General features: G+C 53.1%; 1 protein-coding gene across 4 annotated transcripts in view; it reads right to left on the reverse strand.

Annotated features, from left to right (window-relative positions):
* Positions 1-25,467, reverse strand: part of IQSEC1 (IQ motif and Sec7 domain ArfGEF 1) — a 375,511-nt gene that overhangs the window by 158,024 nt on the left and 192,020 nt on the right. Inside the window, exon 1 of one of the 4 annotated variants that reach the window (XM_047743527.1) lies at positions 8,977-9,390. The exons of the other annotated variants lie outside the window; for them this stretch is intronic. Within the exon in view, the coding sequence (XP_047599483.1) occupies positions 8,977-8,999 (23 nt within the window). The 5' untranslated portion in view covers positions 9,000-9,390. Of the gene's footprint in view, positions 1-8,976; positions 9,391-25,467 lie in introns of those variants that run through there. 4 annotated transcript variants of the gene reach the window in all.

Consider the following 25,467-nt stretch of genomic DNA (forward strand, 5'->3'; position numbering starts at 1 on the left):
ACCCAGCAGCCCTGGGGATGGTTAGCGCCTGGATTTGGCCCAGGCTGGGGGACTGAGGGACCTGGAAGGTACCTGCAGGCCTCTGGGTGATAACTGGGTGCAGGCGGGCATTTCTCTCTGATTGGATAATGAGAGCGAATGCGAGGAAGGCTGGCTCTCTGTGTTATCTCAGCACCCAGCAAGCGTTGCGAGAGACAGGCTGTGAACTGCAGAGAAGGTTGCGGTGATTAAAAATGCATCACTTCCCTTATTAACCATTCCAACAGATGCTGGGACCGTCCTGACGAGGAAGGAAACTGCCGGAGCCAATAAAACATCTTGCAATTAGCCACGCTGAGATTGGCCGCCCGCGGAGCTCTGAGGCCGCTCCGGTGGGAGCCTGTCACCATTGGGCGATTTGTTCTTCTGAGGACAGGCCAGGGCACCAGCGTCTGGCAAGGTCAGGTGTGACTGGAGACAGGGGGAGACATGGGGCATCTCCAGCCCAGGCCTCATGTTCCTGGCTCAACCTCAGAGAATTGGGTAAACCGGAGAGGGGAGGCCAGAATCCTCTGGTGGGGAGGGGGTCTGTTCAGGGGGCCTGGCCCCCAAGATCCCAGGTGGGTGGGGCCCCAAGCCAACACTGCACTCTGTCTGGTTTCGAACCCGCCTCTGCCAGCCTCACTGGCCTCGTCCCAGCTCTCCCTCAGCCCGTGACGAGTCAATTTGCCAAAAGCCCATTCACTGAAAAGTCAATTTGCAGGACGACGGACTCATCAAAAACACTTGCTTCCCTTAACCTTTTAGTTTTAGTTGGCTAGGTTACATTTTTGTCTTTGAATGGCATCGGAAGCAATGTTCGATTTGTGTCTCTTCCAGCTCCCTGTGGCTGGGTGGGAGGCGGGAGCAGGGACGGGGGGCAGGGAAGAAGGAGGTGGCTGTGTTGTCACTCATGGAGGTGGCACTGGGCAGAGGCTGAGCAGGAGGGAGCAGGCAGGCCCATCCGAGGGCGCCTCTAGGTGGGGCTGAGTCTAGGCTTCAGGACGGGGGGCTTCCGGGAGAGTGAGGGTGTCTGCAGAGAGAGTTCTAGACCCTCAAACTTATTGCCAGGGCTGATCAGGCCCCAGCTGGCAGCAAAAGGGGCTTACATTGTCTTTCTGGAAGGGGAGGAAGCTGGCCCCAGGGCCCCTGGTTGGGTGCTGCCTTTGGGGAGAAGGGGTCAAGGGGTGTCATCTCTCAAGGAGGTTGGTGACCACACAGGCTTCTCATGGAAGGACTGAGCCTGGGGGTTTGCCCATCTTCCTGTCTCATGGTCACCAGGACTCCAGCCCATTAGATCCAACACCTGTTAGCCTTTTAAAAAAAATAAACCTTCTTATTTTGAGGCAATTATAGATTCACCTGTAGTTGTTGAAAATAATACAGAGAAGTCCTGTTTATATTTTACCCCATCTTCCTCTGTGGTGACGTCTTACTATACAAAGCGTAGGACAATACCACTGCTGATACTGACGAGGTGCGGTCCGCCATGCTAGACCTCCTGTTTTACTCCTACTTGTGTCCATGTGTGAGCACGCACACGTGTGCAGGTGTGTGTTCAGTTCCACGGGCTTCTATCACGTGTGCGGGTTCATATACGCACCCTCAGAGATCAGCCACACCACAGTTCTGTTACAAGGATCCCTCGTCCTTTAGAACCCTAACCTTGTGCTGCTGCCTTCTGTTATGACATCAAGTTCATATGTAACGGCTATCGACACAAAAAAAGTCAACAGAATGCCCTCACTGTAACAATCTAGAGAGCAAAGAAGGAAAGTAACCATAAGGAGGAGACAGGGCACCAGGCGTGATGCGGTGGGTCTGGCTGTCCCTCAGGGCATCATGAGGAAGTCAGTCCCCTGCCTCTCTAGGTGGCGGTGGCTCCAGTCCAGGCAGGGTATAGGAGGTTGCTGACAAGTCGCTGCCCCGGGGCAGGGGGCTGGGGTGGGGAAGCTGCCCTCGGTGACAGCTCTTGGCAGAGCTCTGAGCCTATCAATGTCTGATCTTCCCTCGACTGCGAGAAGAGCAGTCGCATTCCTGGAAAACGCACTGTATATTAAAACCATATGAAACACGTTTTGTGGTTTGGATGCCGAATGGAGTGAGGTCCCAGGCTTGGTTATCTATGTGTGCATGGATTTTCACTCCCAGGATTATGCGGTTAGACATTCACAGATTCTTGGCTGTGCAGGCCTGCCATCCACACTGTAGGACACTAGCCCCTCTGGCCCCTGCTGACCAGACCCCTCCCCTCGAGTCCCCCAGAATGCCTGCCCACATCTCCAGGGACCCCAAGGAGGCAGGGCGTCGCTGCTGAAAGCCCCCTGCACTCACTCTCTGTCTCCAAACTGGCCACTCCACCTGCATCTGTCTCCCCAAGGGCAAGGGGCTGCTGTTCCCCAGGCTCCAGCCCAGGCCAGGTGCTGGACAGGCGCTAATACCTGTGCTCAACAGGATGGATCTGGACTGCCAGCCAAGGTGACAATGGTGAAGCTATGTGGAACTAGCTGGTCAGGGTGTCCCACCAGAAGGAGATGGGGCCTCCTTTAAGGCCTAGTTGGTCACATGTCCCCCCAAACTGAGCGTTTTTCTTCCCCCTTAGATTTTTTTCCCCCTTAGATTTTATTTGCTTATTTACTTACTTAGAGCACGAGCTGGGGGAGGGGGAGAGGGAGAGGGAGAATCCCAAGCAGACTCTGTACTGAGCGCAGAGACAGACGCAGAGCTCAATCTCATGACACCAAGATCATGATCTGAGCTGAAATCAAGAGTCGGACACTTAACTCCCTGAGCCACCTGGAGCCTCCTGACCCCCAAACTGAGCTTTTAATTGGCTCAAATCCAGAACTGCCAGCTTGGCAGATGAAAGCACATAGGTACATATGTAGAACTTCTCTGAAGGACCTGAAGAAAGTGGACGCAGCGGTGGCCTCTGGATAGAGGGACAAGGAGGGAGGGGTGTGATTTTGCACTGCATACAGACATTTTTTATATCACGTGGAAGAACTCTCTCAATTATATGAATAAATAATCACCAAAAAATAGACTGAAGCAGGTATTGCTTTTATGATTAAAAATTTTGAGGACCCACTGTGCGCCTGTCATAGCCAAAGGGTCCAGGCCCCCTGGAGGACTAGGTTCTGGGTGGAGGGCCCAGAGCAGACAGACCTACACTGGGACAGACGCCCCTGTGAAGTCAGTGGAGGCCCCATTGGGTGCCCAGCCTAACCCAGCCCTCCTGAGTCAATGCCAGGGGTCCCTGGGGCCAGGCGGTTCATCAGGAGGTGGGGAGGTTGCCTCACTCTGCCTTTATCAAAGAAAGGGTCAGTCAAAACCACAGCGACGGACCAAGTCGCACCGGGAGGATGGCTATTATAAAAAATTCCCAAACACCAAACAGCAAATACTGGTGAGGAAGTAGACAACCCGGAACCGTCCCCCACTGCTGGTGGAAATGTAAAATGGGGCAGCCACCATGGAAAACAATATCATGGTTCCTCAAAAAATTAAAAATAGAATTACCATTTGAGCCAGCATTTCCACTTCGGGGTATATATCCAAAAGAATCAAAAGCAGGGTCTTGAAGAGATATGAGCACACACATGTTCAGAGCGGTGTTATTCACAGTAACTCAAGTCCACTGACGGGGGAATTAATTAAGATGTGGGCTACCCACACAACGGGCGCAATGGAGTATTATTCACCCCTAAAAAGGGAGGAGGTTCTGACGCAGGCTACAGCATGAACAGTCAAAAAGGACAAGCACCGTACGATCCCACTTACATGAGGTCCCTGAAGCAGTCACAGTCCTGGTGACAGAAAGTAGGACAGTGGCTGCCAGGGACTGGGGGCGGGGGGCGGGGGATTGGGGAGTTTGTGTTTCATGGGGACAGAGTTTTAGTTTGGGAAGATGGAAAAGTTCAACAGCAATGTGGACATGTTTAATGTCCCTGAAGGGCATACTTAAAAATGGTTAAAATGGCAAATTTTATGTTATGTGTATTTTATCACCTTTTTTTTTTTTTAGATTTTATTTAGTTGTCAGAGAGGGCACAAGCAGGGGGAGTGGTAGGCAGAGCCAGGGGAAGAAGCAAGCTCCCTACTGAGCCAGGAGCCCAACTAGGGACTTGATTCCAGGACCTCAGGACCATAATCCAAGTGAAGGCAGTCAGTCCCTTAACCGACTGAGCCACCCAAGCATCCCTTTACAACCCCTTTTAAGGTTACTGGTGCTCTGCCAGGCCAGGGCCTGCAGGGGTGCTGAGAAACAGAGGCGAGGCCCTGCCTGGAAGCCCCCAGTCTGATGGGGGAAATGGGGAAGTGGGCAGTTGGCAACAATGGAGGGGACTTGCACGGTGGCAAAGGGGAGCACCGGGCAGGCAGGGGCCCAGCGTGGGGGCCAGTTTGCTTGGGGAGGTCAAGAAAGAGCCATGAGCTGGACCTTGGGGTCTGGAGTGAGGGGGAGAAAGGGCATTCCTGATGGAGGGAGCAGCTGAGGAGAGCGCTCCTGAGAGCACTGGGGTGTGCAGTGAGGGAAGGCAGGACCGGAGAAGCGGGAAGTGCCAGGCAGCCACGGAGCCAGAGAAGGGGAGTGTGCGAGCGGGACCACCCTACTGCTCCTCGGGGCCCCCACTTTTCTTCCCTCCATTTCTCCATGGCTCGGGCCTCTGTGGCCTTGGTTATCGCTGCTCTGGGCTGGTGCTGCTTACAGTAAGCGGCCCACCAGGCCTGGGACGCAGACTGGGTGGGGTGAATGGATCCGTCCGTGGACGATGATGCCACGTCCATGTCCCCAGCATGTGGGACAGACAGAGCTGCATGTGTGTGAAAGAGTCTGCATGTCTGAAATGCAGGTCGCGCTTCTCACGGCGCTGGCCTCTCTCCTCCCACCCTCCTGAGTGGGCCTGCCTAACTGACAACTGGCAAGAGGGGACCCTGCCTCTCTCGTTCCCGATGACATGCTGGCCCAAGATGGCAAGAGGCCTGCCCCAAGGATCACAAAGCAGGGCAGGGACAGAGGTGCAGGAGAATGTCCTTCTCTTGCTCTATGAGACCCTGGGAGGGCCAGGGCCTCAGAAATGCAGGGGCAGGGGTGAGTGTGAGGGGCAGACAGACAGCAGGTGCCAGCAAACTGGTGGGTGAGGCATGCAAGGGAATGTGGGCCTCAAATGGGCCTGGTGGGTGCCTAGTCAGCACCCAGCAACAATGTGGCCCCTGTTGGCTACAAGCAAACCGGTCTGACAGTGAACCACGAGCATTCTCAGGAGCACCCTGGCTCCCCAGTCCCCTCCTTCAGCAGACCTGCAGGGAGCAAACCACACTCCTTACCTCTCCCACAGTACTCCTGACAGTCTGAATGGGGTGTGGGGTTTTGAGGGGACCTGACATCCCAGGGGATGTCACTGTTCTCTGGGGACACGTGTGCCTGCTATGGATAAGGACAGTTGAGAGCCCTGTCCAGCCTCCCCTCAACTTCCCCCACAGTCTGGTGATGTAAACATGGTCCCCACCCCTGGCCGGAACCCTCCATGGCTCCCCACAGCCCACTGCCTGCAGAGTGAGCCCCCTCCGGGCACTCCAGATGCCTCCTGCCCTCGGTCCTACCCACATCGTCAGTGTCATCTGTCACCATCTTCTCCCTCACAAGCCAGACATAACTACTTCCAGTAAAAACCTTCAGTGTAACAGGGCACTAGAGCTGTGCTTGGGGGACCAGCTTCAAGACCCACTCTACCCCCTGATGGGGTGTCACCTGGGGCATTATTTGGTGACTCAGTGGCATTGCCAGTATACAGGGGATAACAGCCCACCTCCCAGGGTTACCGTGAAGGTGAAATGAGCTGATGCCAGCGATACCTGTAACTGTGGCCTAACATTTGTGTACCAGAGTGCCCTTTCCTCCCATTCATCCTGCATGCCCACTGTAAATCATCAAAGATTTGCTGAGCAATTATTATATGCCCATGCCTTTCGAGATGCTAGAGGTAGCAGCAGCTATCTCTGCCCTAGTACGGCTGACATTCTCGTGGTGGGTGGAGGGAGACCGTGCTGGGCAAGGGAGGTGGGATCTGTAAGCTTGATTTGGTGCTTAGAGCAAAACCCCGAAGGAATGGATAGAGGGGTCCCGGGAGTTCCAGGCAGAGTGAAGGAATGCGCGAGCCAGGGAAAGAACAAACGCATAAGCAGGAGACTGGCCCCCCCAACCCCCAACCTCCCCCAAAAGCTCTGAATAGCACACTCACTGCTAACTTCAGTGTTTGCATGGAATCCAGCTTCCCATGTTCAAGCAGCAGGATGTGACCTGCCTGTAAGACGGCGGTTACCTTGCTATGTGTAGTTACAGTCAGAAGGGGGCTGACCTTAATTAAGACACCATTAATTAAACTGTCAGTACAGTAACGACCTCGGTTGTTAGCAGATTTGATTAAGGAGCTGATTCTTGGAGGCCTCATGATTCCCCCCATTTCATTAAGAAATCTCCCGTTTTTGTTGTCACCTTTTATTCTGTTCGCTGCTCCACCGCCATAAGTGACCAAGACCTCAGGGGGACGCCCACTCTCAGAAAGAGCCCAAATTCCATAACACTCTTAGGGCCGACTCAGCGGGACCCAGAGGCTGAAGGACAAGAAAATGGAGGACTTGGGACACCCTGATCCTGCCATGCATGGAGACACTGGAGTGACTCTGTCAACTCTAGCCTGTGGTTTACCAGAAGAGGGACACCGTTGCCCAGTGGACAGCATGAAACAGCCATGTGACCTCAGCCCAGCTCCTACCCTCCCTGAGCCTCAATTGCCTCTTCTGTAAAATGAGAACAACAATACCGCATTTTACAGCACTTGGTGAGAGCCGATGGGGCAGAGAAGGCTCTGGAACCCAACAGTGCAAGGGTGTGTTGGCTAGATGCTACCATGCTTGAGTTTCCAGCTGCTCCAGAAGTTAAATAGCTACAGATACTTAGCTCCTCATCCCCTCAACCCCCCATGCCCTGCCACATCGAAAGCCCTGGAAACAAAGGTGGAGCAGCAGGGGCTAGGAGAGCAGATGTTCTGGGTGAGGGCGAAGTGGGGGACCAAACAGGCCCCCGTGAGGCCTCATCCAGCAGGCCAGCTCTCGGGCTCCAATCTTTACATAAAAACACGGGGTAATGACACCTGGGGGCAATGACACCTCCCCAGTCACCCCCTACTCCCTAGCTCCTTTGCAAGCTCTTGTACCCATAGGTTTGGTGGCAGCATCTGGGCGAACAGCCTGGATGCGACAGCCCAAGGCCATGGGAGTCTGAGAGCTGGAGAAGCATAAAAGGACCCACATGAATGAGAGGCAGGGGGTACCCAGCGCCCCCCAGAGGCCCTCCCTCTACACTGGCTTAGCCCCTTTCCCACGCAAGCAGCAGGACAGGCTGTCTAGGGGACAAACCTGCCAGGGGCGATGTGTTAGGGTGCAGGGTCCAGGGCTCCTGGCAGACAGAATGCGTCTCTGCCGGTGTTGGGATGAGTTGTGGAATTTGTATGGCAACCGTGTCCCTGGGAACATCACGAGCAGATAGGACCAAGTAGCTCCTGAGCCCAGGCAAAGCTGTGGCTGGGAGAAGGCTGCCTTGGGAGGACCTGTTCCCAGCAACAGTGGCGGCCGTACCATGCTGGGGAAAGGTTTACTATTTGTTTCCAAAAATACAGCTGGGGCCTTGTCACGGGGAGTGAGAACACCGGGGTGTTCTGCGCACATCAACAAACCAACCTGTGGGCTTTTCCACCGAAAAAGCAAATGAACATCACAGCAAAACCATAGAAACGGGCTACCTTCATCGCCCCCTGGGGCTCCTGTCTGGGCCTGCTGGTGCAATGGCAAGAAGTATGTTTATTTTCCTTCACGGTCTGTTAGTGAGAAGCTATCCCTCCCTGGAGGGGGATAGGTGCTCCTTAACTCAGGGCTCCACAGGTCCCTGTCATGCTACAGGGTTCTGAGGCCTTGGAGGGGCTCCCAAGATGCCCCCCTCCATAATGCTCCAGGCCTCTCCTTTCTAGTCTTGGGGACTGAGCCCAGCCCAAGAGGGTCCACCTCGGTTCTCTAACCTTACAAGGTCTGAGGTCACTGAGCAGCCCCGAACATCTGAGACACTGGGCAGGCCGCCTGTAGCAGATGGGGATGCGGAGCTGCGTCTCACCCCTATAGCTTCAAGTCCCAGAGGAGAGATCCTGCAAGGCCAGAGCCCAAAGGTTGCTCACCCCAGAACAGCACAGTGCAGAGCCCCAGAGAGCCGTGTGGGAAGCTGGCGTTCTAATCCAAGGCCCCCCCGGGATGCCTAGCTTAATGAGGCACGGGCTTGGGTTTCCAAAAATACCCGGACCCGTGATGTCACCACCCCATGCAGAGTTTAACAGCTTCTGCCACTGGCTGTAGGCCCAGCAGACGAGTGCTCTGCCGCTGGCCCCACCGAACACCTGTGTGGCCCAGGAGGACACTAATGCCCCCTGCTCAAGACAGCGGGCTGGACCTTCACCTGTCCGTGGAGGACACAGCATCCTGTCCCCACCCCAACCTTCCGGCCAACCTTCCATCAGGCTTGGCTGGAGCGCTGGTCACGAATGAGCGGGGCACAAGAGGCTTCTTCCGATAGACATGCTGAGGGCTCTAGCAAAAGCCAAAATGGAAGAAGTGGCGTAGAAGACCCTGTATATGCATTTTGGGGGATTACCTGCCCTCAGAGATAAGGAATTTCATGGCCCAATGGAGACCTGCTGACTAACAGCCTTTTTCTCTTCGTCACCACCAACAAATACCTCTGCTGCAGGGGACAAACGCTGACACCTCTGCCTGGTGGCCAGCTCCCTCTGCAAGCCCCCTGCATGGCAGCCCACCCCTCCCCCCAAAGCCCCCAGTCCAGCTCCAAGCTCAGTTGGGACCCCTCTGGCCTCTGGCCCCGCGTTTCAGGCATAACCTGCCACATATACTCACAAGTAGCGTCTTCTGCAAGCCATCCTGTCTGGGGGCAGTTTTCCCCTTCTCTTCCTCTCCCGCTGGGAAGGCTCAGCGTGGTTAGAGGAGAGGCAGGATGCTCAGGCGAGAAGTGGAAGGGAATAAAATTAAATCGAGGGGCGAGTCACATTCCCGGGGGCGGCGGGCTCCTCCGCCCAGGCTGGGGCGGGAGCAGGGGTGGCAGCAGCAGGCTCCGAGGGGCCCCGGGCACAGCAGGGCTCACACAGTGCCCAGAAGCCTGTGAAGTCGTCCAGTCACCATGGTCGCCAGGTTGGGCGGGGGCGTCGGCCTCGACGCTACCTGGGAACACCTCGGGCTTTTTCCCTCCCGCACATCCGGGGTGGCTGAGCGCCGGGAGGAGGGGAGGGCTGGGGGGAGTCTGTGCCTGCTTTGCTCTCGCAGCATCCGGAGGAGGGGCGGGCGCTCGCGAGCCTCCCCCCACCCCCCAACCAGGCGCCCAAGGAGCAACGTAGTGCGGCCGCGCTGGACCAATCGCCGAAGCGCTCGTCGCCATGACAACTGCAGCATCAGGCGCGGCCACCCGGCGGCGCCCTCGCGGCAAAGTCACCCGCCCGATGGAGAGCGCCCGCGCGGGTGCGAGGCTACCGCAGCTTGCCCGGGGCCCCTTCCTGGCTGTCGCTGGAAACCTGGAAATCTTGTTGCTAAAATGCACGCGCTGCCCAGTGCCTGCGATGACGCTGCTTTCCAGGGTGGCTTCTCTGCCTTTGGCACAGAGACATGCGATCCATGGAAGGCACAGGCTGGCGCCCTGGAGGCAGGCCTACCGATTCCAAGGCTGGCTCTGCCTCCGAAGGGCCTGGAGGCCTTGGGCAAGGCGCTTCCCTTCTGGGAGCCTCGACTGATGCTACCGTAAAATGGGATAACGCCTAACTCACAGAGGTTCCAAGAGGACTTGTCACACACAGTGGCTGCACAGAGGCACAGCTGTTATTATTTGTACTGGCCATGTCCTGGAGACAGGGAGAAAATCTGGTCTAGCTGTGGTGCCCACTCACTCACTCACTCACTCATTTATTTGATAAACACTCCTGACCACCTTCCACGTGCCAGGCACTCCTCGTGGACAGGCAACTTAGTGATGAAAAAGGCAACACTCTCATAGTATTTACATCCCAAGAGGGAGATGGGAAATCTACATGTAGTCAAATTTTTAATTTTACATGGTAAGGATGAGGACAAAAAGTAAAGCAGAAGACAGAGAAGGGAGGGAGAGAGTGGGAGAGAGGGAGGAAGACATCTATATCAGAGGGGGTGGTCAAGAGGGCACATGTGGCTGAGACCCGAATAATGGAAGCTCTAGGAAAGGGGCATTCCAGGCAGAGGGAAGAGCTAGTGTCAAGGCCCTGAGGCAGAAATGAGCAGAGTTTGTATCTGAGTAACATTGAGGAAGCCAGTGTGGCTGGAGTGGATGAGCCACAAGGAGGTGAAGTTGAGAAGGTCCACATCCGTCCTCTTCCCCCAATCCCCGCCACCGATTTACTTTTCTTTCATGCACAGATCTCTCTCTCTTTTCTTACTTGATGCTTAACTGATCAGAGTCTGTTTCCCTATCCATAAATCGGGAATCCAAAACCTATCTCAGATATATGCACGTACATAATTTTTATGTCCATTATGATCTTTGTGACAACCTCAATGAAGGATAAGATTATCATCCTATTTTAAGGGGAGAAAATTAAAGCCAGAGGTGTTTAGCAGCTGCCCCAGAGTCACACAGTTGGTGAGCGGTATGCCAGGGGTGTGTGGGTCAAGTCCCCGCTCTTAAGCACCTGCGAAACTTCCTCATTGGGAAGATTACATGAGGGAAGAGGTATGAATGCCCCGTCTCTGGTTGGCAGCTCAGAGGGCCATTCCCTTTTCCCTATTCTCTCCCGACTCTGAGATCCGCTGAAGTTAGGGGAAGGAGGAATGCTGCATCCTTCAGTTTTGTTCCTTCCCTGACAGTGGAGAACATGGAACTCAGAGAAGGTGAGTAACTTGCCTCAAGTTGCACAGCACTGGGTGGCAGAGGAGGGACTGGGACCCAGGTCTTCTGGCTCCATGTCCCATATGGAGCAGGGGTAGAGCCGCTCATCTGAGTGGCGGTGGTAAATGACATCAGAACTGCGCGATGCTTTCCAATTCACTCTCTGGAAGCAAATCTTTGAGGAACCAGTCTTCCTACACCATGGACTTCCCTTCCTGAGAAGAAAGCTGTCATGGATGTAATTTGCATTGCTGTGGGCTTAAAATGTTACAGATCCTGCTCTTAACCCTCTAGCCCCGCCGTCTCTCCTGACTGAAGTTGCACCAGATTATTTTATTTCATTTTGTTTTGTTTTGCTTTATTTTAAGATTTTATCCATTTGTCAGAGAGAGAGAGCGCAAAGCAGGAGGAATGGCAGGCAGAGGGAGAAGCAAGCTCCTCACTGAGCAGGGAGCCCGATGTGAGACTCGCTCCCAAGACCCTGGGATCATGACCTGAGCCAAAGGCAGCCTCTTAACCGAATGTGCCACCCAGGTGTCCTAGCACAAGATTTTAATAACAACGCAAACGTAACAACACTACAACCATGAGGGCTTCATGAGGATCGTTTTGTCAGATCCGATGTTTAGTGAATTCTCAGAGTCACCTTCTGAAGTAGGTGGATTACGACCCCCTAGAGAGGTCTCAACTTGACACATCATGGGGGGCAGGACGCCCTTCGGCATGTTCATTGCTTCCTGGCACTTCTTCCTTATAAACTTACATGTCTGTTTCTTCTATGTTACGTTGTTAATTTCAAAATAGGGCAAATGATGAAGACGCCAGCATTCAGAAACAAACGTCAAGAGTGTAGGCAAGGGTTTACAGGACACCGGGGCTGTTCTGATTTCTGATGGTGGTGGGCCAGGCTTCACAAAGTCTCCAAAAACCACGGAGCTGAGGCCCTGTGGGAATTGGTGTTGGGACAGCAGCAGCTGTTACTCACTCTTGAGGTCCCTCTGGAAATGCCCATCGTCCCACACCCCCACTCTCACCTTGTCACTGTGGGGCCCTGGAAGCCACCTGGACTAGAATGGGAAAGTGGCTGAGAAAGAGCTGGTGGGGAAATTTTCCACATCCAGGACTCCTCTCCCCGGCTGGAAAATTCCAGCCTGCCGGCTGATAGGCACATTCACAGAGGGAGCGTCTGGCTGCTGCACTCGCTGCTGATGCGCCCCCATCTGTCCCCAGCATGAAAGGAGCACAACAGTGTTTGGGAAGAGGTAGGACAGAAAGAGCTGGAGCACACTGTCCACAGATCCTCAGGTCACAGAACCTTCCAGGCTGGGAGCTCTGGAGTCCCAGGGATCGAACCTCTTCCATGGGGGTAGTATGGAGCCCCGGCCCTCGTCCTCAGGCCCCCAACTGTCCTAATCATGGAAACACGGAACCATCCCCATTCTGACTCTTCAAATCTCAAATCTTTCAAATCCTAGATTTTTTTTCTTTTTAGTTTAAGCTTTACACTTTAGAGAAACAAAACCTTAAAGGCACAAATAACCTGAAGACCTCTCCTCTTTGAACAAAAGAAAATCCCCTGGACCACTCCCCTTGCCCACCTCTGCAGAGGTAACTGATGTCCTCTGTTTGGAGCACATCCTTCTTGAACGTTTTCAGTGCATGTAGCTATATTTATAGTCCTATAGAAAACATAAAGAATTACATGGACCTTAGAAAATGGTATCCTATTAAATTGTGAAGTGTTTTAAATTTTAGTTTCACGACACCAAAAGGCACAAAGACAACTGCCATGAACTCTGGTGTCCCCAGCTGCTACTACAAGAATTAGGACGTGACAGGTCTGATGGAAACCCCATCACCACGTCTGTTCCCTCCTCCCCAGCCCTTCCCTCCTCACATCCCCACAGTGATTTCACCCCAAAGTGAATCGTTCCTATACGTTGCTCCTACCCATATGGGCGCCCACAAAGGGCAACAATGCTTGCCCACGTTTTTATACTTTACACAAATGGAATCGCACTGCACGTCGCTTTCTGCAATTTTCTTTCCCCAGATGGAATCTCTAAATTTGTTTGCTGAGTTGCCAAATCACAGGCTTTTCTGATCCCAGCCATGGGCTGGGCTCCTGGAGCTGGGAGGGGGCCTGGCAGCCTCGTGTACAGCCCTCCTTGAGCCTGCACCCTCTGCTTCTCACGTGCACACGGTGGAGGCAGAGAGGAGGCAGCTAGAGCAATTATCTCTGGAAAGGCACACGGACTCCCGGGAGCTTGGCAAACACTCTGTCTGCAACAGACCGAATCCCACTGAGGTGTCCTGTCCCCTGTCCTAGGGGAGAAGCCCAGCCCCTGGCCCCAGGATGGCTTTTGCAGGGGTCCATGATAGGCTGCTAAGACACCATGGCTGCCGCTTCTCAAGGCCATTTGGAGCCCAGGCCGATGGAGACTTGGAAGCCACGGGGCTGGCATCAGTCTCTCTCCCCATGCTGTGCCAGGCTGGCCAAGGACAGCCCTAGTCCACGGAGCTGGCCGAGGCCAGGAGGGACACTCCCTGCAGACGCTCCCGCTGCATCTGGGCTGTGCTGGTAGGGGTGAGGAGGTGTGGGAGTTGGGCGTGCCTTGGTGTGTCCCTTCTGCAAGGCTGGGACTCTGTGTCCTGTTCACCAGAGGGCAAGAACCAGCAGGAGCAGAGGGTGCTGGGAACAGCCTGTGCCCTTCCGAGCTTCCACTCATCAGCCTGCAAGGGCCCCCAGTGGGATGGAGGGCGGGCGTGACTGTGAACGAGAGGCACCACTGGCCAAGGGCTTGGCCAAGGATGGACCAGTGACAGACCCTATGCCAGAGCCGATGGGTCTGAGTGTGCCTTGGGGTATGCGCTCCCAGCCTCTCCCAATAGGTGCTATACTCCTGTCCTGCTCCCCCGCCCCGCAAGGTGCTGCTCCTTCTCAGCATGCCATGTAGCCTGATGGTCAAGGCCGGGAGCCACCTGTGCCACCAGCCACGTGACTGTGGGCAGGAAACCCATCTATGCCCTGAGGCTCACAGGGCGTGTCCCTCTACCTGTAGGTAAGGACTAAATGAGTTAACAAGTGCAAAGCGGTTAGACCATGGCCTGACAGCCTACTTGCACTAGAAGTGTTAGCTAGTGCGGCTATTGTTCTTGAGCCGGCTGGGCTGCTGGGAAGTTCACTGAACTGAAATTCACTGGGCAGCGGAGTTCGAAGACAGGGCTAACACCTCCCCACTCTCCTACTCCCCCCGCTGAAATGAGAGCATCCGGGGCGTCCCAAGCCAACCTCACAGCTCCTCCCATCTCTCACCTTTCTGACTACTTTGACTAATATTTTTCTTAAATCTAAAAATAGTTTTTATTTAAAAGCTAACTTACTGTCACTATGGTACATGGTGTACCCAGTGGGCTAGTTACACCACTATAAACATTTAGATAAATAGGGTCGTGAAAGAAAAGTTATTCCCCTGAGGCCCTCTTGGCCTCAGGGCTCTGAGGGTCCCCAGCTGGGAAACCCTGTGCTGATGCTGGGGGCACCAGGCAGGGGGAGCACAGGACAGGCGTCGGTACAAGCAGTGGGAAAGGCCATGCTCATGAGCTGGGTCAGGACAGGGCTTGAATGTGTGTGGCAGTGTCTGGGGAAGGTCACAGGGTGTTTTGTGGTCACAGTGGGGTTGGAGGCTGCCCCTTTCCCTTCCAGGAAGCCCTTCTGGCTTGTCTCCACTGGAGGGTTCTGTGTGTGTGTATGTCTGTGTGTCTGTCTGGGTCTATCTTTGGTGATTGGCACTGCTCCTCGGAATCAGAGTGGAAAGGCCTCAGGCCTGTATGAGAGGGAAGCAACCCTCCATGACCACATCAATGCCACAGCATCTTCATGGGAATCTACAAAGCTGTACTGGGCTGTGTGTGTGGTTGGGGACCAGTAAGTGTGGCCACCCATTGCCCAGCCCCGAGTTCCTAGGATCATGAGCATTCCTTGACCACAAAGCAGCCCTAATTCCCCATCTACTTCCATCTTCAGCCATAGAATTCTGACTACTTGCCTTGGGCCAGGCCCAGTCTAGGCAGTGGAGGGGACTAAGGTGAGAGAAAGCCATGTGTCCTGCCTGGAGGAAGGGAAGAGGTCTTGAGGCTTGCAGTGAACAGCCAAACCTCCCCCTGCCCAGTTGCCTCCCCTCTCGGCAATCACCCCTGCATCCCCCTCAGTATTTGGGGCTCAGATGGGCTGATGCTACTCCCAGGAACAAACATGGCACTTGAGCTGGGCCCATGACAGGCAGGCCCAGACTTCACTGGCATTGTCAGGAGAGAGAAGCTCTGTACTTGAGCTCGAACTTAAACCTGAAAGATAGGAGCCGCACTTTCCATGGAGCCCTTTGAGAAGGAGGCCAGTGCAGGGGGAAGCCAAACTCAGAGCAGAAGAGAGACAGATCCAAGGTCAACATGGGAGCCTCTGGATCCGGTCATGCCTAAAGCTTTGAGGTCGTGTGAGCGGATAATCCCATTTCCTTTAGGGCTCTTTGTCACTTAGAACCGAAAGTCCTAATACATGTCCCTCCCAATAGTTATGGCTCCGAGTGAATACTATAATATGGAGTGACTGTTTCAATGGAATTGTACACAGAATACAAGGTGGTATGGGAGAAGGAGGGCCAAGTTTCTGGAAAAGAGACATAGGAAGAAAAAATGGAAGCTTTCTGGAAGGCAGAAGCTGAGTCTAAAAGGAGGACCAGAAGCTCGTCTGGCAGACAGTGCATGGAAAGGCACACATGCAGATGGAACAGCAGATGGAAAGGCCTAGAGGTGAGAGGCACAATAATGAGGGTCAACTTACCTTCATGGTGAGTGTAATGGGGAGCCACAGAAAGATTCTGAGTAGAGGAGGGACATATGACTAAATAAATCCCTTCGTGGGGTATGGGTTCAAGGGGGAGAGGTTAGAGGCAGGGGGACAGTGCCTCTGGAGAAAGGTAATGTCTTGAGGCCTGTGGTGGACAGCCAGCCAGCACTTCTCTCTGCCCCGCAGACAGCATGGGGTGGGATGGGAGAGAAGAAATGCATTGGGGAGAGGTGTGGGTGAGGTAAAATGGAGAGGGAGGGTCAAAGGCAACACCCAGGTTCCTAGCTTGGGCACTGGCTGGATGGTGGTGCCATTTACCTACAGGGGGACACAGGAGAAGGTGTAGGGCATAAGGAAAAGGATGACCTCACCCCGCTTGGATGTGTCGGGGCACAATGCCTCAGGGACACCCGGGGAAACATCCAGAAGGCTATAAGAATCTGGCTGGAGCCATGGCTCCAGAAGAGAGGGGTGGGGAAGGAGTGCAGGTGAAGGGGGAAAGCTGGGCAGAGCCCTGGGCATGTGGACATTTATGGGAAGAGAGCTGCTCAGCTCCCTGCCCACAGGTGCGAGCTCCACACCTTCCCATAACACATCCCCATGCCAGCGCGCTCACTCCCAGCTCCGGGACTGGGCTGTGTTCCCTGGCCCCACCCCTCAGATCCTTCCTGGGGATCCACCATCTGCCCTGCCTCCCCAAGGACCTGACATAATGTCATGGCATTTCTTAGCAAAAAAGATCCAAGCTGAGCACTAAGCTTCGTTCTCTAAGATGTTCATCACGGTGTTATTTACAACAACAATAAGCAAATTAAAACCCCAAACAAATATTAAGGTCCAACATGGGGGGCCGGCTATAAATACACGGTTCTGCATGTGCTGGGCTCCCATGTGGCCTTTAAAAGGGAGGTTTGCAAGCAATCATGTTGACAGTGTTGTTAGTTAGACAAAAAAGTAGGTCATCAAGTGTGTATTTGGTACGAAACCTGCAATGTGAGTGTAACACAACTAGAAACATGCCAATATGCCACCGTTAAGAGTCCCCACCTCTGAGTGGGGGAAGTCCTGGTCAAATTTATTTCCCTTTTCATTTAAATTGATTTTTCATCGTTTCTACAACGTGCTTAACCAGAATAAGGGGGGAAATACTGTATTCTGCAGGGGTTAGTGCACAGGTTTGGAATTGAATGTGGATTTGAATCCAGCTCCCCTGCCTGCCTCGGTGTTGGCTTGTCCTAGCTCCTCTCTCGGCCTGGTTTTCCCTCCAAGGATCAGGCCTGGCCCCTCCCACAGGACTGTATGGGGACCGAATGAGTGAATTAGGCGGCGCCCCAGGAACAGTGGGTGCCCAGGACAGGAATAGCACAGAGATGACTAGCATCCCCAGGGGTCATAAAATCCAGGACACTGTGGGTGCGCCTTGGTGGCTCCGTCGGTTGAGCATCCAACTCAGGTCATGATCTCGGGGTCGGGGTCGTGGGACAGAGCCCCGCGTGGGGTTCCATGCTCGACGGGGAGTCTGCTTCAGGGTTCTCTCTCTCCCTCTGCCCCTCCCCCTGCTCACTGGCATGCATGCTCTCTCTAAAATAAATAAATAAATCTTAAAAGAAAATCAGGATGCAGTGCAGGTGACCCTTGGGCACGATGTGCTGGGCTGCATGCTGGTAGCAGCCCTGAGTGGGTGGGTCCTACTGAGCTGAGCACCCAAGGTGGGCCACAGGACCCCTTTCCAAGCCCCTGATAAAGTTTTCGCAGTTGCGTTGTGGATGGCACCACAGTGAGTCCCCTTGCAGCCTCTGACCCAGACGTCCTCACCCTGCGTTACCCTCCATGGGGATGGAGGCTGGACACGAAGCCCAATGCTGCCTCTAGAACCTCCCTACAAAATCTGTTCCTAGCCTGAGGGGCATGTGGGAACCCAGGCCTAGAGTCACGCTCCACTGGGCTCCCAAGGGTAGGGGCAGCTGTCGGAGTTCTTTCTATGGGAGCCTCAGACCTGGAGGCCAGACTGGGCCTGCAGAGAGGACCATAAAGAAGATGCTGACCCTGGGGAACCTGGGTCTTGTGGCCTCCTCTCCCCACACCTCCAGCTGGCTCTGGGGCGGCGTTTCCCTCTGCCAGTCACCTGGCTTGCCCCTACCAGAAAGGGGATTCTCTAGGCCAGCGTGGGCTGATCTGGCTGCTGACCCGGGCTGCCAAGGGGGCCCAGGTGGGAGGGTTGGGGTCCTGAGTCACTACCTGCAGAGAGACACGGCCTATCTGGCCTGATGAAGGCTGTCCCCAGGGCAAACTGGGGTGAGACAGGCTGGGGTCACAGCGGGTATGGACTCTGCTCTCAGATCTCAGTTCAGGTCGCAGCCTTCTGCTTACCTGCTTACCTGCTATGTGACCTTGGGCAAGTGACTGCCTATCTCTGTGCCTTGGTTCCTACTCCGGAAAACGGGAAAAGCAAATCCTTCCTGCTCTGGCTTCCCGTGGCCCTCAGACTAGAATCCACATGTCTGGCCTGGTGTCATGACTCTGCCACTCTCATTCACACCTTGACATTCACCCTTTCGGCCACTCTGTTCTGCGCCAGCCTTGCTCCTGCCTTACCCCTTTGCACATGCTTTTCCCTTTATCAGACCTCCCCCCACCTTCCCACCCACCCAGATCTCTGAAGGGCTCACTCTCTAGATCTCAGCTCAGAAATCACCTCTCTGGGAGGCATTTCCTGAGCATCCTTGTTGAAATGTTTCCCCACATGGCCCCCACCCCCTATGCCCATTCTATTTCATCCAGAGCATTTAAACTCATACTGTTTAGTTGTTTTTTCTTTTTCAACATCTGTCTGCCCTCCAGAGAATGTTGGGTCCCCAGTGCCAGGATCACGACCTGTGACTTGGTCATCACAGCCTCCCCCAGGGCACTGATGGGAGCCTGACATACAGTAGGCGCCTAATAAATGTTCACCAACTGAAAGAATAAATGGATGCTCTCCAGCCACGCTACCTGGCTCATGCCCACTGGATCGGAGGAAACATGGGTACCAGCCTGTAGCTTCTCATTATTCCCACACGCCTCAACCTTTGCGGGCTTGGTAAAAATCCCAGCCCAGACGAACGTTCTTCCCACAGTCTAAATCTGCACGGGGTAATTACTTGCGCATCCGCGCTAATAATAGGTCTTATGATTATAGTTTATTTGCTGCGATTTTAGTTAATGGACCGGATGGAATATTTGCATGTGGAAAGTTCCCCAGCTATTTTGGGGAGCTCCCAAACTTACCACCCAGAGGAGAAAAGGCTCTTGGTGCAGAGAGAGCCCTAAGGGCAGGTGGGAGACCTGGAGGCGAGCCCTTCACCTCTCTGTCTCCATCTCATCTGTAAAATGGGGTGACAACATCTGCCTTGCAAGGAAGGAGTGCTTCGGCCAATCCCAAACCTCCCCTGCCACGAACCCTGCATCGTGGGCTAGCGCTCACTTTCAGTGGAAATTTTTTTTTTTTTTACTTGAATGAGTTTAAAAGGGAAATTTCCTTTCCTTGCCCTAAGTGGAAAACAGGATGGTTTGTCTGAAACGTATCTCATGGAAGAGTGCCCCTGAAGTTTTGTGACACATTGATGGATTTGTGGGTTCAGTGTCTGTCTCACCCACCGGATCACTGGCTCTTCTGTCCTTTAAACTGCCGGTCCCCCAGGGGCACAGCGTAGATGCTCATCGAGTCAGTGGTGAATGAACCAGCAGGAGAACTGAAGGGTCCAAAGGAGCTGGCTATCCATGCATCTTTTCATTCTCTGCCTGTTGTATGAGTACCTACTATATGCCGGCACCTACCCGGTGCTGGGAGTCAGCAGTAAACCAGATGATGACTTTTCGGTTCCTCACTCCTTCCCAGTCTCCTTGCCTGGCTTCTTCTTGTCCCCTTGTCCCTGGTCACTTATTGTCCACACTCACCCCCTGGTGGTCTCCTCCAGCCTCCTGGCTTTGTAAACCACCCAGATGCTGACCATGCCTGTGTTTATATTTCTAACCTTGACCTGTCTGTTAATGGCCAACATTAAGGTCCAGGAAGGACTTCTAGGACAGTGTAAGATCAGCACCACCCTCTCACTTGAAACTTGCTCCTCTTGCTGCCTCATTCTCTCGGCAAGGCAACTTCACCCTGCCACTTGCTCTCTCCTCACACCCCACACCTCTCTTCCCGCTCCTCCCTCTACCCTCTGCTCTGGCTTCTCTGCACCTCTATAGCCTACCCTGGTCTCGGCCACCCTCTGCACCCTGCATGATCGGAGAAGCCTCCCTGTTCCCTGATTCTGGCCTGGCTCTCGAGAGCCTATCTGCAGATAGCAGCCAGACTTGATCCTTTGGTTAAAAAAAGCAAGGTATGCTCACTGTTCAGCTCAGCACCCTCCAGGACTCCCACCCCACTCAGAGTAAATACTTAAATCCTCGCAATGACCCATAAGGCCCCGATCATCCCCCTAACCTTGTCTTCTGTCCCTCTCCCCTTTGCTCACTTTGCCCCAGGTGCAATGGCCTCTTCTTTCCGCTAGCCTGTGAGGCCCTCTCCTGCCCCAGGGCTTTTGCATGTGCTGTGGTTTTTTTGCTCAGGGGGATATTAAACATATTTCACATCAGGTGCAGACTCTCACCTCTCAGAAACACCTGCTACACTGAGTATTAACCCCTTCATTGCAAGTCCTGGGGGTATGCGAGGGGGCCAGGAGTGGGGCTGGACATTGTGGCAGCAGCTACGGGGCCATTCTGGGGGCTCAGGTAGTGGCCTTCAACTTACTGGAATGAAAACCTTTCCATATTTTAACATCAGCCCTGATTCGGCCTGGCTGCCTCCTCTCCCAGCCACCTACTTATGGCTTTGTCTTCTCCACGCCTTTGCTCAGGGTCCCCTCCTCAGTGAGGTCCTGCCCGATCCCTTCCCCACGACCCGGTCAGGTCCCATTCATGCCTTTTCTCCTTAGCGCTGTCACCATCAAAACTCTGCCTTGCACCAGAGTGGAAACAACCCAAGCACCCAACAATGGATGAATGGATAAACGGACACGGTCTGCCATACAAATGGAATATCATGTGGCCATAAAAAGGAAGGAAATCTGACACAGGCTACGATGTTGTTGATGCCGGGAAACATTGTGCTGAGACATCAGCCACAAAACACCACAGGTTGTATGTTTCTCCTTATACAAAATGTCTGGAATAAGCAAATCCCTTGGGGCAGAGGAGATCAGTGACTGTCAGGAGTGTGAGGAGTGTGGAATCTGGGGGGTGTGGTGTGTGGGGAGTGAGTTCATGGGGACAGGGTTTCTATTTCGGGGTGAGGAAGAGGTTCTAAAATCGATTGTGGTGATGGTCATGCAACTGAGTGATTATACTATAAACCACTGAATTGTACACCTTAACGATAATCACGTATTTTCAGTTATATCTTCTAGTTTTTGGTTGCTCCCCTCCTCCTGTTACTGTGTTAGCTCGGGGAAGATTAGGTTTCTATCTGTTTTGTTGACTGCTATATTCCCAGTGTTTGGGAACCCTGCTCAAGGCACAGCTCCACAGTGAGCCCCAGGGCTCAGACAAGTCCCCCACACTGTCCTTCTCTGTGTCTGCATCTGTCCCCGCTGCTCGCTGGGAGCCTCCCCATAGGACATGTCTATGAGGGTAGGTCCTGGCATACACCCCAGGTCCTCTTCTGACCCACACCTTCTCCTCATACCACTGCCTGGGGCTCCTTTGCTCCATACACATTTTCTGGGCACGCCTGTGTGTCCTGGGCATTCGGCCGGGTATGAAGGGGGACATACTGGAGGGCCTCACACCCTCTGACTGGTAGGGGCTGACCGGAGAGCTCTGATCTGGAGCGCAGGGTCCACGACGCTCACACCACTCAGTGCTTGCTTGACTGAGGACACCAAGGGCAAAAGAAGGGCTGGGACTGCACCCACCATCCCCCCGGCCGCCTTGACCAAAAATGCCCAGCTCCAAGGGCAGCACATGGGACCACACTGTCCTTCCGCTTCTCGTGGCCCAAGTTCCTATCTCCCATGCTGGATTCCTACTGGCTTCCCCCAGAGTGGTTTTCATGTAAGCTGTAGCTGAGGAGGCATGGCAGGATGATGATCTGTGTAGGAGGGAAATCAAGGGTGCTCCCTCCTGCTTGCGTGAGTGACCCAGAAGAGGACATTGGGCAGGGAAGGGAGACCCTGCTCACCCGCACCAGCCAGGAACCAAATGGGTTTCTTGAATTGCGCTTCAGATACCGCTTCCAGGGGCTGCTGAGGGATTGTTTCGATGCCTCGATGCCGCTATTTTTGTTCACATTTGCTCTTCAAGCATGTCCCTGCCTAGTACATTTGCAGGATTCCAAAGCACCAAATGCAAAAGGTTCAGGCGGGACGGCTAGTCCCGCCTCTACTCTGCCCGTCTCAGTTCCGTGGCTCCCATTCATAAAGGCAACCGCTGCTCTTGGGTTTTCTGGTAGGCTTCCTGGGCAGGAATTGTTTTGTTTTGTTTTGTTTTTCCAGAAACAAGCAAATATGGGGCAAAGACTCTGAACAGACATTCTCCAAAGATGATGTACGAATGGCCAATAAGCACCCGAGGAGATGCTCGGTATCCTCTGTCATTAGGAAAGCACAAATCCAAATTACAAATCCAGACCTTGTGCACACCAAGGTAGGTGCACACAAGGTCTGGAAGCACGTGTCTAACCAAAACCCCTCCATGAATGTGCATAGCAGCGTTGCCCAGAGTAGCCAAAGGGTGGAAAGACCCAGGGGTCCACGCTGATGAGTGGATAAATAAAATGTGTTGGGGCTCCTGGGTGGCTCAGTCCGGTTAAGTGTTTGTCTTCGGCTCAGGTCATGATCTCCTGGGCTCTCTGCTCGGCGGGGAGCCTACTTCTCCCTCTGCTGTTTCCCCCAGTTCGTGCTCTCTCTTTCTCAAATAAATGAATAAAATCTTTTTTAAAAAAAGATTTGATAGCGCGTGGGAGAGAGCAAGAGAGTGGGAGGGAGAAGCAGGCTCCCCGAAGAGCAGGGAGATCGACACAGGACTTGATCTCAGGACCCTGGGATCATGACCTGAGCCAAGTCATGTAAGGCAAATGTTTCACCGACTGAGCCACCAAGGCGATGTACAGGGTTGACTCTTGAACGATGCCAGGGTTAGGGGATCTGATCTCCATGCAGTTGAAAATCTACACATAAGTTTTGATTCCCCCAGAACTTAACTACTAACATCCTACCATTGACCAGAAGCCTTACCAACAACCTAAACAGTCAATTACTACATATGTTGCATCTATGACACACCATATTATTCCAGTAAAGCTACAGTAAAAAAAATTAAGAATATGATAAAGAAGAGAAAATATGTTTACAGTCCTGTCCTGTAAAAAATCTACATGTAAGGGGCGCCTGGGTGGCTCAGTGGATTAAAGCCTCTGCCTTCGGCTCAGGTCATGATCTCGGGGTCCTGGGATCAAGCCCCGCATCGGGCTCTCTGCTCAGCGGCGAGCCTGCTTCCTCCTCTCTCCCTCTCTGCCTGCCTCTCTGCCTACTTATGATCTCTGTCAGTCAGATAAATAAATAAAATCTTTAAAAAAAAAATCTTCATGTAAGTGAACCCACCCAGTTCAAACCCATGTTGTTCAAGGTCAGCTGCACTATTGCCTATCAAGTGCATGACAGCATTGTGTCTAAGGAAAAATGTACGTGCCTTCATTTAAAAATACAGTTGCTAGAAAATTCTAACCATCCTCTGAGCTTTCAGCCAGTCTGAATCTTTCTGCTGGTGCAGGGGGTTGTCTCAATGTTGATGGCTGCTGACCTCAGGGTGGTGGTTGCTGATGGCTGGGGTGGCTGCAGCGGTTCCTTAAAATAAGACAACAATGAAATTTGCCGCATCAACAGACTCTTCCTTCATGACCGATTTCTCTGTACCACAAGATGTTGTTTGATAACATTTTAGCCCCGGTAGAAATTCTCTCAGAATTGGGAGTCCATCCTCTCAAACCCTGCCACTGTTTCATCAACCGAGTTTATGTGATACTCTAAATCCTTTGTTGTCATTTCAACAATCTTCACAGCATCTCCATCAGGAGTAGATTTCATCTCAAAGACCACTTTCTTGGCTCATCCATAAGAAGCAACTCCTCGGGGCACCTGGGTGGCTCAGTGGGTTAAGTCTCTGCCTTCGGCTCACGTCATGATCCCAGGGTCCTGGGATCGAGCCCCACATCGGGCTCCCTGCCCTGTGGGAGGCTGCTTCTCCGTCTCCCACTCCCCCCACTTGTTTCCTGTCTCCCTGTCTCTCTCTCTGTCAAATAAATAAAATCTTTAAAAAAAAAAAGCGACTCCTAATCCCTTCAACTTTGATCATGAGATCACAGCAATTCAGTCCCATCTCCAGGCCCCACTTCTAGTCCTAGTTTTCTTCCTATTTCCACCACATCTGCAGTCACTTCCTCCCCCTGAGGTCTTGAACAACCCTCAAAGCCATCCATACGGGCTGGAATCAGCTTCTTCCAAATTCCTCTTCATAGTGATATTCTGACCTCTTCCCACGAATCACACATGGTCTTAATGGCATCTAGAATATTGAATCCTTCCAGAAGGTTTTCAATTGACTTTGCCCAGCTCCACCAGAGGAATCACTATCTAACGGCAGCTACAGCCTTACAAAATGTATTTCTTAAGCTATAAGCCTTGAAATCAAAATGACTCTTTGATCCATGGAGTACAGAACAGATGCTGTATTAGCAGGCATGAGAACAACATTCATCTCATCGTATCTCTCCATCGGAGCTCTTGGGTGACCAGGTACATTGTCAATGAGCAGTCGTATTTTAAAAGAATCTTCTCTGAGCAGCGGGTCTTAACAGTGGGCTTAAAATATTCAGTAAACCATGTTATAAACAGATGTGCTGTCATTCAGGTCTTGTTGTTCCATTTATAAAGCACAGGCAGAGCAGATTTAGCCTAATTCTTAAGGGCCCTAGGATTTTCCGCATGGTAAATGAGCATTGGTTCAACTTACCGTCATTGAGCTGCATGAGTCTCTAACAAGAGAGTCAGTCTGTTCTTTGAAGCTCTGATGCCAGGCACTGACTTCTCTCTAGCTCTGAGGGTCCTCGATGGCCTCTTCTTCCACTAGAAGGCTGTTTCATCTGCACTGGAAATCTGTCGTTTAGGGCGGCCACCTTCATTCGTGATCTCAGCGAGATCTGGGCGACATGCTGCAGCTTCTGCACCAGCACTGGCTGCTTCACTTGCTCTTTTCTGTCACGGAGACGGCTTCTCTCCTTCACCCTCGTGAACCACCTCTGCCGGCTTCACACTTCTCTTCTGCAGCTTCCACACCTCACTTAGCCTTCACAGAGTGACAAGGAGAGGGACTTGCTCTCCGTGAGGCTCTGGCTAAGGGAATGTTGTGGCTGGTGTTACCTTCTCTCCAGACCACTACAACCTTCTCTGTATCAGCATTCAGGTTGTTAACACTTTCTTATCATTTGTGTTCACTGGAGGAGCACTTTTCATTTCCTTCGAGAACTTTTCCTTTGCCTTCACAACTAGCTTTTGGTCTGTCTCAGTTTTTGACCTGCCTTCCTCGCTAAGCTGAATCATTTCTAGCTTTTGATGTA

This window comes from Lutra lutra, chromosome 1, assembly GCF_902655055.1.
Source record: "Lutra lutra chromosome 1, mLutLut1.2, whole genome shotgun sequence".
NCBI classification, from domain to species: domain Eukaryota; kingdom Metazoa; phylum Chordata; class Mammalia; order Carnivora; family Mustelidae; genus Lutra; species Lutra lutra.